Raw genomic sequence first — 19,161 nt, 5'->3', positions numbered from 1 at the left:
TCAACCATATCTGAGCTTTACACTTACATTGAAAGTGACCTCAAATTAAAATTTCAGGCATCCTTGGAAAAGCTTGAGAATTTAGAAACATAAAGACCTGGGTTTTTTTGTCAGATAGATTCTTTCTTTCTTTCTTTCTTTCTTTCTTTCTTTCTTTCTTTCTTTCTTTCTTTCTTTCTTTCTTTCTTTCTTTCTTTCTTTCTTTCTTTCTTCCTTTCCTTTCCTTTCCTTTCCTTTCCTTTCCTTTCCTTTCCTTTCCTTTCCTTTCCTTTCCTAAGGTTCTTATTTTGTGCTTCCTTCCTTCCTTCCATCCATCCATCCATCCATCCAACCATCCATCCGGGAGAACTGTTCATCAGTTCTAGGCTTCTGTGTTTCTGATTATCTATCTCAAAAGAGAATTAAATAACTTTTGGACAGCTTCCTCCAATGTAGTGTCCTCCATTTACGTCAAACTATAATTCCCATCATACCCAGCCAGTGTTGCTGGTTGGGGATGATAGAAGGGGATTTCAGCCTAACACAGCCTCAAGCATTGAACTGAAGGAATGCAGCTCTAGAATCTTAATTGAGTGGGGGAGGTGGGAGCAGGAGGGAAACAAGAAGAACTCTTAGCTAGTCAAGTAGACTTCTCCGGTGCACTGAAAGTCAGAGAGCTTATGAATCTGTTGTTCAGGGACAGTTACATAGATGTTCTATTTATATTTCTGCAAATGTAATGTTCTGGCTGGTGGGGGACACTCAAACAGCAAAGCATAGAACAGGAAGTTGGATCAACCAATCAGCATGCAGAATGCACACCTCTGCACAATGCACATTTGGGAGATGTTTGTGTTGATCCATCTTCAGCCGTTTGCAACCTACATTTACCTGACAACCCTTTTGCAGCATAGGTGTGCAGCAATGGCTGTAGGCAGTTGCAGGCAACCCTAAATCATCCTTTAAGAGTTCTGTATCTGAGTTGATCAAGAGTTCTTGATCAAGAGTTCTTGTACTTGAAATGTCTTGGGAACAGGTTCATTATGGGTAGAAAGGTGTTCTAACTCCAGTTGTCTTTATGATCCTTTTTTTTTTTGCTGCAGTCCAACAATCTTTCGACTTCCTGCTTCCTCGGGAGCACTTGGGAAGTTTCCTTTGTTGCTAAAAGTAAAATGTTATTCTGAGAAGCTGCACTCTAAAGGAAGCTGTGCAGCATTTGCATTTCTCTCAATAATTCTCCACCCATTTCCCATGTTCAATAAATATTCTGTTAAAAATGATCTGCATATGTTAGTTTTCCTCCACTTACATACAATTTGCAGTCATTTTATTTTACATGCAAAATCAACTAACTCTGACATTAATTTTGGAATTCATATGCCTCACTGGAGGATGCAGTGTACCTAACACTCATCACAAATTGTTCAGTTTCTCAGCCGACAATATGGCAATGACTGCGTATAAAATTAAATACACTTTCGTGTCCTAGTAAACATATTTATAATGTCACCACAGGCATTTTTATACATTTAATACATCAGGCAACTTAGGAGACATCTCATTTCCTTGTGCTATTTTCTGCTCAGCGTTGAACCACTTGCTATGTCTACGGTTTATTATCACACAAGCTTTACTTCCATCATACACTACTACCGGTATTACCCCTTTTAGAAATCAAACTTCATATATGTGCAAATCAGCCCACACTTTAATCATTTTATCACACACCTCTTTAAATCAACAAACTAATTAAATTTCTTTTTTTCATAACAATAAAACAATTGAAATTAACCCTTTCATTAAATGAATTCTACTCAATATTAATTACATTTTGTTTTCTTTATGTTGTTGTGAGATTCTGTCACTATAACTTTGCCACTAAAATTTTGCTAGAGAGAACTTGGGGTGGGGGGGGGAGGTGTTTAAAAATGGGACTATGCGTCACTTGTAGTTTGCATACTGCGGCAGAGAAAGATTATTTTCTGCTTTGAGGCAAGCTCAGTTCCTGGTGACATCATTCTTATGTCCCTGTAGTTTTCTTGACAACTGTAAGGATATGGTACAGTTAGCTGCAAAGACTTAGTTCCGACACATTGCCTGGAATTAGGAATGGGCTGGAAGAAAGCCATGACTCTGAAAGAGGTTCCTGTGAACATGGAAATTAAATGGGAAGATGGCTCACTTTTCAGAGAGACTGTGTCCAGCCTGTGGATGGGATTCTGCTCACCTGCAGAAACATATTTATAATTTGTGGACCCTCCTAAGGCCAACTTTATCCCTAGATGCCAAGCTTAAGTTAACAAACTATGGTTAAGTTACCTGTTTGGGGCAGAAATAGTCCAGTCACAGATATATTTCATAGAACAAATCTATATTTGATTGATTGTAATAAACTGCACTTTGCAGATATTTCAGAAGTTTTAATTACTTCACAAGGTTCATGGGGATTATTAGGTGGTTATTGAAGGAAGAAGATAATATCAAGGATTTCTTTTCTCTAGGTGCCAAAAGGATTCCCCCAAGTGCACCTGTGGAAGTAAAGATGTGCACCACACGTAGCAATGCCGCCCTTCTCACCTGGTGCCCACCACTAGATCTGCATCGTAGCCCACCAAGCAGCTATGTCCTTGAGCGGCAGACTGTAGGAGAGGCTGAGTGGGTGCCTTGTCTAACCACTGATGTCGCTAGCATGGTTGAAGTTCCGGGGGATGGTGTGCCCCAGGAGGCTGACTACTGCTTCCGTGTATGCTCTGCCAATAAGTATGGGTGCAGTGAGCATGTGGAATTCCCAGGGTCCGTGCATCTTGGTAAGCCTCCTTGCTCCTAAGAGGTGGGGCTCCATCTTTGCATAAGAATGGGCGTTTTAAGCATTTCTCTGTTCTGATTTTGGTTGCTTTGTGACTGGCAAGTTTCTCAGGCACTGACTAGTCAATTGCTTCTTCCTCCTCCTCCTCCCACTGCATAAGTGCACTAGTCTGCTTTTTCCCAGCTGGCTGTTCTTCATTTGCGCCCTTTTTACACATTCAGATTGCTGAATACCTAACCTGTTTTTCCTTTTGGAGTAATAATTTATTCTGTATGCTTGGCTTTGCAAATTGTGCTAGCCACGTGTATGTACCCGCTATTGAATCTGCAATCAGTGGGATCTGTACAGCTGCTAACTTTTAAAGCCTAGATTTGCAAATCCAAATGACTAGTCATCATAACACATTTATCTCAAACTATAAATTTAAGACTTAAGAGACTGAGAAATGTGACATTGATGGAGATATACTAGATCTGTTTAAGCCCCACTACAGGATGGCTTAGTTTTGTTGAGAACAGCTGTAATCACAAAATCTTGCAAGTTGCAAGATTTGATAATAGATCTTGCATATCTCCATTAAGATCCTTTTCTCTACATAAATATATTCAGCTTAGGATGGTTATAGCTTTAGCCTGCATGTGGTTTCTTGCATTGGCTCTTTTTAAATTATTTGTAGTGAGTATAAAGGAAGGCCTTGAAAGATGTTCCATAAGAGAGAAGTTCCTTAAGGTAGCTGCCAGGTAGAATCATAGAATAACAGAGTTGGAAGGGACCTTGGAGGGTCATCTAGTCCAACCCCCTACTCGAGCAGGAGAGTCTATTCCAAATATTAGCCTCTGCCTAGGATTGAACTCACAGCCTCCCTATTGTGAGGCCAGAGCTCCACCTCTAGGCCACCGGAGCTAAACAAGGCTTGAGTCTAAGTCAAGAAAGTGGCTACTGAAAACGGTTCAAGCAGACTGACAACCCCACCCCCTCCTGTGAAGATAAAAGAGGGAAGGAGGGAAGCATAATCAAACTTGCAAGTTTTTATTACTGTGGCTGTTCTAATAAAAGTAGCCCTAGGTCTACACGGTTTCTTGGTCTGTTCCTTAGTTCTTTAGTCTGTTCCTTAGCATGGTCTACCTTGTAGGGTTGATACTACTCTCTCAACCTTTGATTGTTCTTACAGTGCCCAGAGCCCATATAAAGGAGGGACTGCAAGATGTGACGGTTTGTATTAGTGAAGATGCCACTTTTTCAGTGAAGCTTTCAGCTCCCATGTCTGGTTGTTGGTTCCTCAGTGGGAAGAGGTTGGCAAAGGAAGAGGAAGACCAGCAGTACCACATCATACACAGTGGAGTGAGCCATACATTGCAGGTCAAAAATGTGCAATTAGCTGCCAATGGGTCCGAAGTGCGATTTGAAACCAATGGTGTGAAAGAATCAGCAGTGTTATATGTACAAGGTGAGTTCTTAGCTGGTCCCGAGAACAGAACAGTAATTAGAAACTCAGAAACAATTACATTTATTTATTTATTAAATGTATATGTCACCCATCTCACTATTGAAACTAGATGCTAGTACAGGGGTGTCAAACTCAAGGCCTGCGGGCTGGATCTGGACCGCGATGTGGTTGGATCCGGCCCATGGAGCCATCCTGGTCTACCCAGTGCAAAAAAAGATCAGGCCAGCGTAGCTTTGGCCCGGTCTACCCAACGTGAAGAGGAAACATGCCAGCAATTTGGAGAGTGGCATCAAGCTGACCCACCCAGTTGACCACACCCACTCAGTCAGCCATGCCTGGCCGGGCCTCTGAGGTCAACCACAGCCTGTTGCGGCCCTAAATGGAATTGAGTTTGACACCCCTGTGCTAGTACCTACATTCTAGGAACAGAAAGAGGACAGGATTATGGCTGTAATGTAAGAAGCAGAGGTTGGCAGATCCCTCTGTTTTCCTGTTTTGCAGGACTAAAAAATTAATACAGATAGGATGCTTGGATATAAAAGTCACTTTCCTCTAGTAGCAATAGCACTTAGACTTCTATTCCACTTTATAGTGTTTTACAGCTCTCTCTAAGTGGTATATTGTACCCAGCAATCTGGGTCTTCACTTTACTGACCTTGGAAGGATGGAAGGCTGAGTCAATCTTGATGTCAGGATTCCGGCAGTTACCCCAATTAAATCATGAGTCTCGAGCCAAACTTCCAAAACTTCGAAAGGATTTATTGGGAGTTAAAATGTCCACCACTGCCTGGGTGTAGCTGACTCTGAGACACATAATTCATTGTCACCTTTGACCCTGGTTTTCCCCCACCCCCTGGGTGTATCATAATTCATATTCTCCAATGGGACACATCTATAGTCAAAGTAATCAATCATGTTCTCCAGTTAGAATTTTGCACAGCAGAAACTTCAGCCACCTAGTTACTATCTTTGAAAACTATTTATGGAATGCACTTTTGGTTTCCAAGCTCCACACTGTTCCCCGCTCCCTTTCTGTTGGCAACTCTAAAAAGACCATAGAAATATTTTATGAGTTGACACTTGAGCCATTCAGGATCAAACTCCTGGCTGGGGGCAGAGTTTGCTTGCAAAACAGTGTACTGCATTCTAACCATTGCACAACCACTGCTCATTTTATGGCCACTCTAATTAGAAGTAGAACCCACCACTGTGATTTTTCAAACTAAACAAACAAAAATAATCATGAGTTCCAATAGTGTATTTCTATGCGAAGTTTGACTTGCTGTGCTGCGCCATGTTTTTCCCATGACTTGCTTGCAACTATGGTGCATTTGCCTGCAAAGGCTATGTGAGAAACTCAGCATTCACATTTACTGCACATTTGCCTTTTTTGAATGGCAACCAGTGCATAGTTTCAGGTACATCCCAGTATATATGTAAGAGTTTCCTAGGTGGCTTGGAACGTATACAAAATGGTCCATTGCTGTTATGATCACCACAATAGCCCAAGATGAAATGAATGTTGTTATGCATAGATTTTACTCTCAAAGTTCTTGCTTTCAGCCCCACAGGTACATATTACTCCAGTGCCTGAGGCCAGGAGACTCCGAACCCTTCTTCCTGGGATGCCTCTGCTTCTGGAATGTGAGCTTTCCATGCTTGATGTCCCTGTCCGCTGGCTCAAAGATGGGAATCCTATAGCTTTGGATAATGGTGCTTGTGTCCAGTCAGAAGGCTACATTCATAAGCTGCTCATTCCCTCTGTCTGCTCTTTGGATTCTGGGACGTATATATGTGATGCCAGAGATGATGCCATTAGCTTCACTGTGGCTGTGGAAGGTAAGTGGAAAGAAAAAACCATCTTGATTTAAGCAGGGAGGTTTATAGTGTAAAGGTGCATGTCCCTTTACAGGGTTTAGTGCCAAAGATAAACTACTTGAAGCTCCGTAAGCTTTTGAATATAGCTGATTTCAAAGAAAAAACAAGGTCCAGTTGCCTCTTGAGAAAGCACCTAATACCCATAGTTTTCTGCTATTCGACCATTAGCAGGGTTTAGCCTGTAATCATATCCTTTCTTTCCAAATCTGGAAATTCAGTAATGATTTCAAACTTGGTAGCATTTAGTCCCCTCACCATATCTCCCCCTATCTCCACAGAACCTCCTGTGAAGGTTGTTCACTCCAATTCCAAAGAGGCTCACAACTACAAAGTTGCGGATCGTGTGGTGCTGTCTTGTGAGTTATCCCACCCTGATGTCACTGTGCATTGGTACAAGGATGGAGAAACTGTGAAAGAAAGCCAGGACCTCCTGATGGAGAATGTGGGACCTCACCACCACTTGATCATTCCCTCAGCCAGAGTGCAGGATACTGGGGAATTTGTATGTGACATTGGTGGAGAATCTGTCTTTTTCAACATTATTGTTGCAGGTCAGTGGCCTCTCCAGATGACAGATCACTGCCTAATTTTCTCCTAATTGTACAATTGTTTAAAGGTTATACAAAAGAATTCTAGAACAGTGGTTACTGCTCTGTCCAAATTTGGTTATTTGTAAGCTTGTGATACTTCAGAACTAAGTATTTCTCAAGTATTTCTATGGTAGGTAGAGTGCATTTTAACAAAGGCATGGAAATAGAAAATACTTGCTGTATGTTTTGACTTCAAGTTTCTGATGAAAAATTTGCCTACAAAATCTATAGAAAAATGAAATAACTTGCTTTTGCAATGCTGTAAACAAGGAGTGATTTCTAAAGTCAGAAGAATTTTGTGCCTCTAGATCTTAGCAATCTGGAGTCTGGTGCCCACTTTAAAATTTTACAAATCTGAAAAATGGAGCTGTTTTTGAAATGGCCTAATGTGATTTGAGGGGACACGGTGGCTCAGTGGCTACGATGCTGAGCTTGTAGATCAGAAAGGTTGGCAGTTCGGTGGTTCGAATTCCTAGCACCACGTAACAGAGTGAGCTCCTGTTACTTGTCCCAGTTTCTGCCAACCTAGCAGTTCGAAAGCATGTAAAAATGCAAGTAGAAAAATAGGGGCCACTTTGCTGGGAAGGTAACAGCGTTCTGTGCACCTTCGGTGTTTAGTCATGCCGGCCACATGACCACGGAGACGTCTTTGGCTTTGAAACAGAGATGAGCACATATGTGCGAGGGGAACCTTTACCTTTACCTGTAATGTGATTTCATTGCAACTGTCAGATTTGAAAGGATCTTTTTCTACCTCTCCTTTCTAATGGAAATGATGTCTCTTTACCTGTGGGGAGGTGGGGAGGGAAAAATAGAAACCTCATCATCCACATTGTTGTTCCAAATGCTTAGCATGAAGCTCAGGTGAAACAGCTACAGCAAATACCTGAAAGTCTTCCTATAAAGACTGGTTACTTTGTTCCCTTCAGGTGGAAGCAGATATTGTACAACCTCTTAATCAAAGACAAAAACTCCTGCAGGCAAAACCAAGGGCAAGTCAGGACCAAGTGCTCTCTTGAGTGTATTTTTTTTAAAAAAGCATTTGATGAACTTCATCAAGGGGTCAGAGAGCCTTTCCTAGGCCTTTTGATTCAATTTCTTTTTTATGATGTGATACAAGAGCCAGGGGATATAATTTGGAACCAGTGGATATAAAAGCCTGAGGTTAATTTACTACAAAAGTGTTCTCTTCCTTTAGGAAAGTTTTTCTTTGGTCTTTCTCTGCTTTCCTCACCATAGCCATACTCCGACAGCATTCTTTTACGCAGGGGTGGGATTCAAAATTTTTAACAATCGGTTCTGTGGGCGTGGCTTAGGTGGTAGGCGTGGCTTGGTGGTCATGTGACTGGGTGGACATGGCTTGGTGGTCATGTTATTGGCTGAGCGTAGTCAACTCAATATCACTCACATCGAGGCACGTATCTCCTCACCTGGCCTCTCACGACTGTGGGGATGCTGCAACAGTCATAAGTGTGAAAAATGGTCATAAGTCACTTTTTTCAGTGCCATTGTAACTTTGAATGGTCACTCCACACAAGCAAAGTACCAGCAAAGGAGGGGAAAAAACTCCAGAGACGTTCCTGAGACAGGAAGTCTAGTCCTGCCAAGAATGTAATAAGGGTTAACGGAGAGGCAGTTTCTATAAGCAACACCAGAATGTTTCCTTCCTGCCTCCCTTACAGGATTAGGCCAGTAATTTCTTCTAACAACCAGTTCTCCGAACGGCTTAGAATGTTAACAACCTGTTCTAGCGAATAGGTGCGAACTGGTAGAATCTCACCCCTGCTTTTACGGCCCTATTCTGATGAGGCTGCCTTCAATTTGCCTCCAGCCTTTGAGTGAGGATACTCACTCTCTGCCCTTACTAAGGTTAGTGTTAACAATGAATGTCTCCCCTTGTTGTTTTGAAATAGCCTGATAGAACAGAAGCAGCTTAAGGATGCAATGCAAATAGGTCCTTAGCAAATTTCCACTTGTGCAGATAAAGTGGTGTGGTAAGAAGGTACCGTCAGTGGTGTATTAACCATTAAGCAGACTAAGCACATGCTAAGGGCACCAGGCCCAAAGGGCTATCACAAAGTTGAGAATATGGCTTCGTTTGTACAATAAGTACAAAAGAGGGGGCACCAAGATTTGTCAATGCTTAGGGTACTAGTGAGCCTCAATCTGCCACTGTGTACTGTAATCTTCCCAGCATATTTCTTTGCTCCACAGAAACTCCTGTCCACATTGTCCACTCCAGCCCTGAGGAAGCCCACACCTACCTGGTCTCAGACCGTGTGGTGCTGGCCTGTGAGCTATCCCGTCCTAACATCCCTGTGTGCTGGTACAAGGATGGGGAAAAGGTGGAGGAAAGCCAGGACCTCCTGCTGGAGAACGAGGGTCCACACTGCCGATTGATCCTTGTCTCTGCGCACATTCAGGATACAGGGGAGTTTGTGTGTGATGCAGGTGGTGACTCTGCCTTCTTCAACATCACTGTCACAGGTTAGAAACAGGCCTTGTAAGCATACCTAATTTATGTAGAATTACTTTTTTATTTTTCAACTTTCTTCAGTTGGACTCGAGATGCAGTACATGATGCTCCTAAACCAGCCTTTCCCAACCTGCAGATGAATTAGGCCTGCAGTTTTCACAAAACTCAGAATTTAACAGACTGGGAAAAGCTGAAAAAGCTGTTCTAAGAAATCATCCTACCCTCCACTGGGCAGGCAGCCCAGTTGTGTTTTGCTTTGATACAGAGAAAATTTTGGTTGTTTATTCGCCTCTCACGGGACAGGTGGGATCTACCCTTGTTTACTTCTAACACCACTGTTTCTGGGTTTCTGATACTTGGAGGCACTTGTGATTTGTTAGACCTCAAAAAGTTGGTTTTTACTCAATAGAATTGTGGCGACCTCAAGCACAGAGATGAGCTGTGACAAATACTATCAAAGTTCATTTCTGTGCTTGAGTCCCCATAATTCTGGGTGTTTATCCCCTTATTGGTAGGAAGCTCAAGAAGGAATCATACAAGCCGTCCCAGGAAATCTCTGGAAGTAGCTGATTATGTTTGTCTCTTTCACACGGTGCTATAAAGATGGTTTGGTCCAGACTAGAGAACTCTTCTAATTAATGATCCTCGTGTTGTGAAAAAAAATTGGTCTAGTGATTAAGGCAAGAGTCTTTAAACTTGCCAAGTTTAAGACTTGTGGACTTCAACTCCCAGAATTCCTGAGCTAACATGACTGGAGGAGGAATTCTGGGAGTTGAAGTCCACAAGTCTTAAAGCTATCAAGTTTGAAGACCCCTGGATTAAGGCATCAGGCTAGAAACCAGGAGGCTGTGAGTTCTAATCTTGCCTTAAATATGAAAGCAGGTTGGGTGACTGGTCCGGTCACTTTCTCTCAGCCTAACCCACCTCACAGGGTTATTGTTGTAGGGAAAACAGGAGGAGGAAGGAGTATCATATACAGTGTGTTCCCTGCCTTGAGCTATTTAAAAAGGACAATAACGGTGGGATCAAAATAAATAAAACATTGGAATCTGTATTATGCTGAGATATATTTTTGTTTTTAGTTTATCTAGTGCAGTGATGGTAAACTTTTTGGGCTTGATATGTCAAAAATTCAGAAAATGTCTGCATTGACTCTCCTGGTGGGTCTTACACATACACACCACAGACAGACAGTCAAAGGAGGCCTTTCCAGACCTTCTCTCACCTGTTCTCCTCTGGATTCTTGTCCCCAAGACCCTCTGAACATGGAAAAAGGCCCTGATCTCACGGGAGCTCTGGAGCTTTTGAAAATCAAGTGAGAATGCTCACCTGATTTTTAGAGACCTCAGCCTCAGAGGCTGTGTGAGAAACTTTTCTCCTGTGACTTTCAGTGGGGCTGGAGGCCTGGCAGGTCACCCAAAATGACATGGTGTACCATAGGTTTGCCATCACCTCTCTAATGCAATATCTCTTTACCAAATTTGCATCTCTTCATAGACCTTCATATAGCCCTAACTAAAGATATCAGGGTTTAAAACGGAAGTCTGCCAGACAACATAGGTTTACTGCTACTGAATTAGAATCTTTTCCTCACATTTGGTGTCCTTCCTATTCCAGAGCCACCTGTACAGGTGGTGTGTTCCAATGCAGATGAGGCTCACACCTACTGGGCTTTAGAACAAGTAACTTTGTCCTGTGAGCTGTCCCGCCCTAATGCTCTCGTGCAGTGGTACAAGGATGGGAAAGAAGTAGAAGAAACGGAGGGTCTGCGGCTGGAGAGTGAAGGGCCTCATCACCGCCTGATCATTGCCTCAGCCCAGGTGCAAGATACAGGAGAATTTGTATGCGATCTGGGAGGCGATTCTGTCTTTTTCACTGTAACTGTTTCAGGTTAGTGTGATTTGGTTTTTTTTCTTCCCCCTCACTTGGGGATTTAAATTATATTTTTCTCCACAAAGCCACAGCAGATGATTACTCCTGGCTAAGCCTGGATAACTCAAGTTGGGTTAGACATAGTTCAGATTTGGATGGTAAACCACAGGGAAATGGAATGGAATGGAATGGAATGGAATAGAATAGAATAGAATAGAATAGAATAGAATAGAATAGAATAGAATAGAATAGAATAGAATAGAATAGAATAGAATAGCTTTATTAGCCAAGTGTGATTGGACACACAAGGAATTTGTCTTGGTGCAAATGCTCTCAGTATACATAAAAGAAAAGATACATTGCCAAGAATCAAGAATCATAAGGTACAACACTTAATAATAGTCGTAGGGTACAATAAGCAATCAAATCATACTAGGAAACAGTCAATATAAATCGTAAGGATACAAACGACAAAGTTACAGTCGTACACTCACAAGTGGGAGGGGATGGGCGATAAGAAGTGATGAAAAGATTAATAGTAATAGTGATAAATAAATAATAAAATAGTAATAAATCCCAGGGTTTACTGAGGAGATGCATAAACAACCCAGGTGAAGGGATTAACAAACCATTTCCACTCTGTTGCTAAGAAAAGAATGTAGGTGTATCATGTGATCCACAAGATTTAAGTTTGATTTAAGGGAGCCTTTACCTTAAAAGAAAAAAGAATCTGTGATGCATGTCACTTTAGAGAACTATTGTGTTCTGGAATTCAGACAGGGCTGTGTGTTTTTGTAATTATTATAGTTGCACGTTTGATTTAATTCACCAGATTCGAGGCACCTGATGCTGCAGAAGGTTTCAGCCATCTTCCTCTTTGTCCTTTTTCCCATTTAACGGACATGGCTGAGCAGATTATAGCAGGGGTCATTGTCTTTATCTTTCTCCTTTGAAATTGGTCTCAGTTCTTTCTTACACTTCCTATGCTTGCTTGTGGCTGAATCACGACAGATACTTTTCTGCACACTTTAGAATGATGTGTTGGGTTCTTGATGTTCCCTGAGCTTGGTTTTTACCAGGTTCAGTAACAAATGGTCAAATCAATTGTTATTGGACAGAGAGAGATAAACCTCATCTACATGCCATTTATTGATACAACCAAAGTCATGGAAAGAAACAACCAGCTCGGAACACATCCTCCCCAGCACTGGACACCCAGATAATCAGGAAACAGTAGTAGATAAACCATTGGGAACAAAGAACATTCTCATCAAGGAACAATCAAATTAGAAACCATCCCCCAACAGCCAAGACCGGCAGGGCAAGGAATATATAAACAGTATGCAAACCCTACTCTCCCTCACACAGATGATGCTACTTAGACTGATTATAGAATATCTGCAGGAAAACAACCAAGCTCGGAGTCTATCATGAATCCAGCAGTTCAACCATGAGCTGCACTGATTCTCTATTATAGCATTGGAACTTCGATTTGTTAAAAGAATTGGCTGGACTGTTATCTCATGAAGGTTGGTTTTGTAGTGATAATTCTGCAGTTTCCCTGGATTCATGGCTATGATTTAGGGTAATCTTTGCTGTGTCAAGTGGGACATTTGGGACTTTAGTTGCAAACATACAGTACGTGGAGCAGGGGGACATTATGTCAGTAACTCTTATCCTCATCATGGGTCAGAACTACTACTAGTGCTCTTCATACGGATGTTTCTGAAAACCACATAGACGCTGTACAGTGAGTGGTCCAAAATGCAGCAATCTGTTTTTAGCTCATGGATCTCAATACTAGCATACTCTGAAACAATATTAGCATACTCTGTGACCTGGCTTCCTGTTGCCTTTTGAGTGCAACTCCAAGGGCTTATTTTGGTCTTAAAACCTTTTATGGTTTAACACCAAGCTACCTGAACAACTGACCTCTCCAGCCTATTTCAATCCACCCACAAAACAAACTAAATACAAAAATAACTTTCAAAGCAGTTTGTTGGCAATTTTGCACAATTGACAAAGAGCTAAACTGCCTGACACATAAAAATTACATTGTCATAGGGCTCAGCTACAATGAGATACTCTGCTTGCTGCATTTATTCCCCGTTTGTTTGATAGTTTTGTCATACTAAAAACAATCATTCAACAGTAACTTTTGGAGGGATCCAGATTTGATCTTGACTTTTCGAAGTTCTTCTAATTAGATCTGTGCAAAAATGTTAGTTCAACTTTTTATCCAATTGGGCTTGATTATAGGACTACCAAATCTCAAAATGTTAAAATAAAGGTTGGATTTGCTTATTAATTTGCATATTTCATTTTGCTCCAAATATCTTCAGTGCCCTGCATTCATCATTGCTCCATCTCTCAATTTTATATCTACTTTTCTGCTCTTTTCTAGTTACTCTGAACCAGAACAACAAGCTTTGCATGACACTTAGGCCAGGCGAAACAAAGATAGTAGTTTTTGATTCAGCATTTTGTAGGAACTTGGCCCTTATCTTAATATGTTGTGTAAATCAGATTTATTTATTTGTATGTAATGTATTGTGACAGTGCTGCAATCGTAATTTAAAAGTCCTGGTTAAGGGTTAAGCATACTATGGGAACCCATTAAATGTAGCTTGTTCAATTTTTATTCAGAATGTATGCCTAATTGTGTATAAACTAATTATAGTTTATTAAACAAATTGTAAATCATGATTTACCTGAATATAGGAACCAGAGTAGCATGTCCTATATTGGATTTCAAACACATTGTGGCAGGCACCTCTTCTTTTGTACTTTATAAAAAGCCAAACATGTAGATAGACAAATAACCTTAATTTGCAGCAAAACACTTCCATTTCAGTTCCAGTTATGTGTGTGCATATAAGTAAGTTTCAGGGCAGGGGAGAACGTGTTTAATAATCCCATTTCTACCAATCCTCATTCCTAGAATGTATTCTCTTGCCACAGACCATCCTGTGAGGATCGTACACTCCAATGACGAAGAGAGCCATGCCTACCAGGTTGCAGAACGCGTAGAGCTGTCCTGCGAACTTTCTCGTCCTGATGCCCCCATACATTGGTACAAGGATGGAGAAGAGGTGGAAGAAAGTGAGGGGCTGCTATTGGAGAGTGAGGGCCCTCACCATCGGCTGGTCATTCCTTCAGCTCAAGTAAAAGATTCTGGGGAATTTGTGTGTGATGCAGGTGGCGATTCGGCATTCTTCAACATCACCGTCACAGGCAAGAGAATTATTTTATCTTACTAGGCAAAAGCCATCTTCATATACTTTCATCTCTTCCCCTGCCAAGTGTCTTCTGGGGGAATTGGATTACAGCTCTTGGAATTTTCATATCACAGAGACAAAGTTTGTGGCTGGTTGGGAGTTATGGACATTAAAGTCTAGTACATTTAGAGTGCTCTGGGTGATGTGAGCTGCTGCACACTTGAGTGATTTTAAAGGCTCCATGGGTGTATTTTGGTCTGATGGAGATCTGAATTGGTCCCTGGCCCACTTAGACTGTGCAATTTTTCTGATGAATGATTAAACAGAAGCACATAGGGACTTTGTGAATTGAGCACAGAGCAGTTGTGCTTTCCATGTTTAGTTCTTAGCTTCAGATAATTGGTGGTCACTCGGAGATATAATGACTACAAACATAGGGCTTGCACAGTAAGCTACAGTAAGCTATTCTGCGTCATAAGACAGCCTATCTTCCACTGGTTATCTAATCCTTCCACAAGACTGTTTATGTTAGGTGCCCTGCCGTCACAACACCCCTTGTCAATGAACATCACAAACTGATTATACCTTGTGAAAGGCAATTCTCCCCTTTGTTTTCTCAAGCCTCCTGCTTTCTAATGGTTTGAGAGGATGATCTTCCATTTTCATGTTATGAGAAGGGGTGAATATTTTCCTCTTATATTTTCCTTTTTGCTTCACACAAAATAACTTTCAGAACACAAACGTTGCCCTGATGCACCAATTCCTCTTTCCTCCTGGGTTTTGGTAAGTTATAAAGGATTGCAAGCAGGTTCCTTCCAGATGTTTTGGACTATTATTCCCATGAACCTTTTATCAATATGGCCACAGGGGTCAGGAATTGTGAAAAAAAACAAAACACCTGGAGAGCACTGGATAGTCTTCCACCAGTGCGAGCCATTTTCTCTAGACCTTGAGTCTATAGGTCCAAAACTGTTCTGAAACTCCTTCTGGTTTCTCTGTCTCCCTTGCTGCTGCAGAACCACTTGTGCAAATCATGCAGTCCAATGCAGAGGCCATTCATGCTTATCAGACCTCAGACCGTGTGGTGCTGACCTGTGAGCTGTCTTGCCCCAACGCCCCTGTCCAATGGTACAAAGATGGGGAGGAATTAGAAGAAGGTAAAGACTTGCTGTTTGAGAGTGAAGGTCCCCACCGACGACTCGTCCTTCCCTCGGCACAATTTCAAGACACTGGCGAGTTTGTATGTGATGCAGGCGGTGACTCTGCCTTCTTCAGTGTTACAGTTGCAGGTCAGTAATATGCCACAAGTTGCCCTTTAGGCCAGGGGTCTACAACCTTGTCAACTTTAAGACTTGTGGACTTCAACTCCCAGAATTCAGAAGCAAAGCTGGCTGAGGAATTTTGGGAGTTGAAGACTACAAGTCTTAAAGTTGACAAGGTTGGGGACTCCTAATCTAAATTCTGATCACATGATCACAGGGACGTTTGCAAAGGTTGTAACTCAAAATATATTTGCTTTGAGTTACACTGGAAGCTTGGTTCTAGTTTACCATTCAGAGGAAACAATTCCAAGCTAAATACAGCTAGTCCTCAATTTATGACCTCAATTGAGACCTGAATTTCTATTGTTAAGCAAGGCAGTTGTTAACGGAGTCACACCAGTTTACCTTTTTTCCCTCATGGTTGTTAAGCGAATCCCTTATGGTTTTTAAGTTAATAACACAGTTGTTGAATGAATCTGATTTCCCCCCATTCATTTTGCTTGTTGGAAGCTGGAGGAGAAGGTTACAAATGGCGGCCACTGATCACATGACCCCGGGAACAATGCAACTCTCATAAATACATGCCAGTCTCCAAGCGCCCAAATACGGGTCATGAGGATGCTGCAATGGTCATAAATGTGAAAAATGATCATGTCACTTTTTTCAGTGCCTTTGTAACTTTAAACCACCAGTAAAATGCATGGTTGTAAGTCGAGGCCTACCTGTATCTGTATTTATCTGCACATCTTTTTTGTTTTTTTTGAGGGGATGGGAGGAGAGGGAGAATATAGGTAGTCCTCGACTTACAGCCACAATTGAGCCAAAATTTCTGTTAAGTGAGACATCTGTGAAGTGAGTTTTGCCCCATTTTACAACCTCTCTGCCCATGGTTGTTAAGTGAGTCACTGCAGTTTGATAAGTTAGTAACCAGGTTGTTAAGTGAATCTGGATTCCCCGTTGACTTTGTTGGAAGGTAGCAAATGATGATCACATGACCCCAGGACTCTGCAACTGTCATAAATGCATGCCAGTTACCAAGCATCTAAATTGGGGGTTTTCAAACTTGACAGCTTTAAGACTTGTGGACTTCAACTCCCAGAATTCCTCCTCCAGTCATGTTAGCTCAGGAATTCTGGGAGTTGAAGTCCGCAAGTCTTAAACTTGCCAAGTTTGAAGACTCCTGATCTAAATTCTGATCACATGATCATAGGGACGTTTCCAAAGGTTGTAACTTTGAAGAACAGTCATAAGTCTCATTTTTCAGGGCTTTTGTAAATTTGAACCAGAGGTGGTACGCAGCAGGTTCTGACCAGTTCTGGAGAATGGTAGTGGAAATGTTGAGTAGTTCGGAGAACCAGCAAATACCGCCTCTGACTGGAGATTTTACAGTATCTTTCCCCTGCCACGCCCACTAAGCCACACCCACAGAACTGATAGTAAAATTTTTTGAATCCCACCACTGCTTTGAACGGTCACTAAAGGAACTGTGGTAAGTCAACGACTACCTGTAATCAACCATTCTCATCTGCTAAAGATATATATGAGAAGTGCTGCAGCAAGGAGAAAAGGGATAGATTAGGATTTCTATTAATTATGCCTCAAAAGGAGGAGAGAGCAACAGGAACAGAAAAGGCCTGGGGTATTAACAGGGGGAATTAAATAGTCCAAAGAGAGGTTCTGAGGCTAGAGAGACAAGTTGTTTACACAACCCCACTAAGAATCCTGAAGTGATGTTTTGAGGTTTGCATTTCTCAGTGCCAAATAACACCTTCCCTCACCTCACTTCCCTCTCTCCCATTTCTCCCTTACCTCATACTGCCTGACACCATACCATTTCCTTGTGCTATGAAATCTTGTTCTCGGGAATACATATTTAAAAAGCAACTATTTTTAAATGCAGAACCCGTTAGCTGTAACTAAATAGTCTTAGTAAGGATAGCGATTCTATCTTGGGAAGCCGTGCATGAAAAATTGCTATATTCTCTGTTCCCTCTAAAGATGACTCACTATCTTTGAACAGTGCTGAAAAGTAGGAATTCAACAGGGGGAAGCTGTTCCAGAAAGGCAGGAAGCAATGTCTGCCTGTCCATAAGTAGGAAAGTGTTACAGAGCTGCTAACAACAACAACAACAACAACAAAATATTAGTCTGTTGTTGCCTTAGCTGGTCCAGTGAATAAGGAAGATGACCTTGGTGGAGATACAAGTATGCAGGAATTATTATGTAGGCAAAAGGGGCTGAATGGTTTTTTTTTAAAGTCCGGAGTAACCATATCACACTTGCTAGTAGTTCAAACAAAGACCTTCCTAATTCACTGAACTACAAGAAGAAGGAGGTGATACAGCACAATCAGACTTGCAAGATTCTGTTATTATAAGCAATCACAATGAAAGCACTTTTAGTCTTTATGGGGAGTTCATTTTCTGGCCTGGTTCTCCTTTGTGGGGCTGACAGCTGGGTACATTGCATAGTTTCAACTTCCACTGAGACTGATGATCACATTTATAGCCTCCTGTATTTTGCCATGCTCCAGGTGCCGTACATGACGGTTTCCCCTGATGTTTTTTCTATAGCAACAACCCAGTGAGGTAGGTGAAGTAAAACAAACAGACTAACCCAGAGGTCTCCAACCTTGTCAACTTTTAAGACTTGTGGACTTCAATTCCCAGAATTCAGAAGCAAAGCTGGCTGAGGAATTCTGGGAGTTGAAGTCTGCAAGTCTTAAACGTTGACCAGGTTGGAGACCCCTGCTTCAGGCCCATTGCGATACATTAAATATATCTGCTTTGATTTACACTGGAAGCTTGATTCTAATTTGCCATTCAGAGGAAACAATTCCAAGCTAAATACAGCTAGTCCTCAGCTTATGACCACAATTGAGACCAGAATTTCCATTGTTAAGCAAGGCAGAATTTCCCTGGACAAACCTAAAGTCATCCAGAGAATTCGGTGGCTGAGGGGAGATCTGAATCTGTATTTCCTCCATTCAGACCTTAAAAACAGCATGATGCTGTCAAGAAAAGAAACTTTATAGTAATTATCAGGGTAGCACTGGCACTCTTGGTTCCCCCCAGAACTCCTCGTTCCCTTACAACTTGTTTAGATCAGGGGTCCCCAACTGCCGGGGCCATGGCCCATTATCAGCCTGTGGCCTATTCGGAACTGGGCTGTATGAACGGTGTGCTGGCGCTCATGCACGCACATGCACGCAGCTCAACTTGCATGAGTGGCGGGCCAGCGCACATATACATGCGCATACAGCTCAACTTGCACAAATTGAGCTGCACACACATGTGCATGTGCAGGCCCATTGCACGTGCAAGTTGAGCTGGGTGCATGTGTGTGACGGCCCGCTGCTTGTGCGGCCCAGTTACCCTCCCCCCCCCTCACCGGGCCACCAAGCGCAAAGATTGGAGACCACTGGTTTAGATGATCTCTGCTTTTTACCTTTTCTGAACCCATTTGGGGGATTAAAGGGTAAAGGTAAAGGAGTCGCTGTGGATTTTATTCCCCTAGTTGCTGACTTTAGGGGGCGGTGCTCATCTCCCTTTCAAGGCCATTGAGCCAGTGCTATCCAAAGACATTTCCATGGTCATGTGGCCAGCATGACATCACAAAGGCTGTTATTTTCCC

General features: G+C 42.1%; 1 protein-coding gene across 5 annotated transcripts in view; it reads left to right on the top strand.

Annotated features, from left to right (window-relative positions):
* The window catches only part of OBSL1 (obscurin like cytoskeletal adaptor 1), a 75,747-nt gene that overhangs the window by 12,050 nt on the left and 44,536 nt on the right, over nucleotides 1-19,161 (top strand). For 4 of the 5 annotated variants that reach the window (XM_087950430.1, XM_087950427.1, XM_087950426.1 and 1 more), the window contains exons 5-10: nucleotides 2,481-2,786; nucleotides 3,957-4,232; nucleotides 5,796-6,071; nucleotides 6,389-6,661; nucleotides 8,915-9,187; nucleotides 15,283-15,555. In XM_087950430.1, the coding sequence (XP_087806556.1) occupies nucleotides 2,481-2,786; nucleotides 3,957-4,232; nucleotides 5,796-6,071; nucleotides 6,389-6,661; nucleotides 8,915-9,187; nucleotides 15,283-15,555 (1,677 nt within the window). The remainder of the gene's footprint in view (nucleotides 1-2,480; nucleotides 2,787-3,956; nucleotides 4,233-5,795; nucleotides 6,072-6,388; nucleotides 6,662-8,914; nucleotides 9,188-15,282; nucleotides 15,556-19,161) is intronic. The other variant, XM_087950428.1, reaches the window with a different exon arrangement.

The sequence above is a fragment of the Notechis scutatus genome, chromosome 1, assembly GCF_049901735.1.
Source record: "Notechis scutatus isolate UNSWTSFEM ecotype Mainland chromosome 1, rNotScu1.2, whole genome shotgun sequence".
In the NCBI taxonomy this organism is placed as follows: domain Eukaryota; kingdom Metazoa; phylum Chordata; class Lepidosauria; order Squamata; family Elapidae; genus Notechis; species Notechis scutatus.
This window is presented reverse-complemented; position numbering and strand designations above follow the sequence as displayed.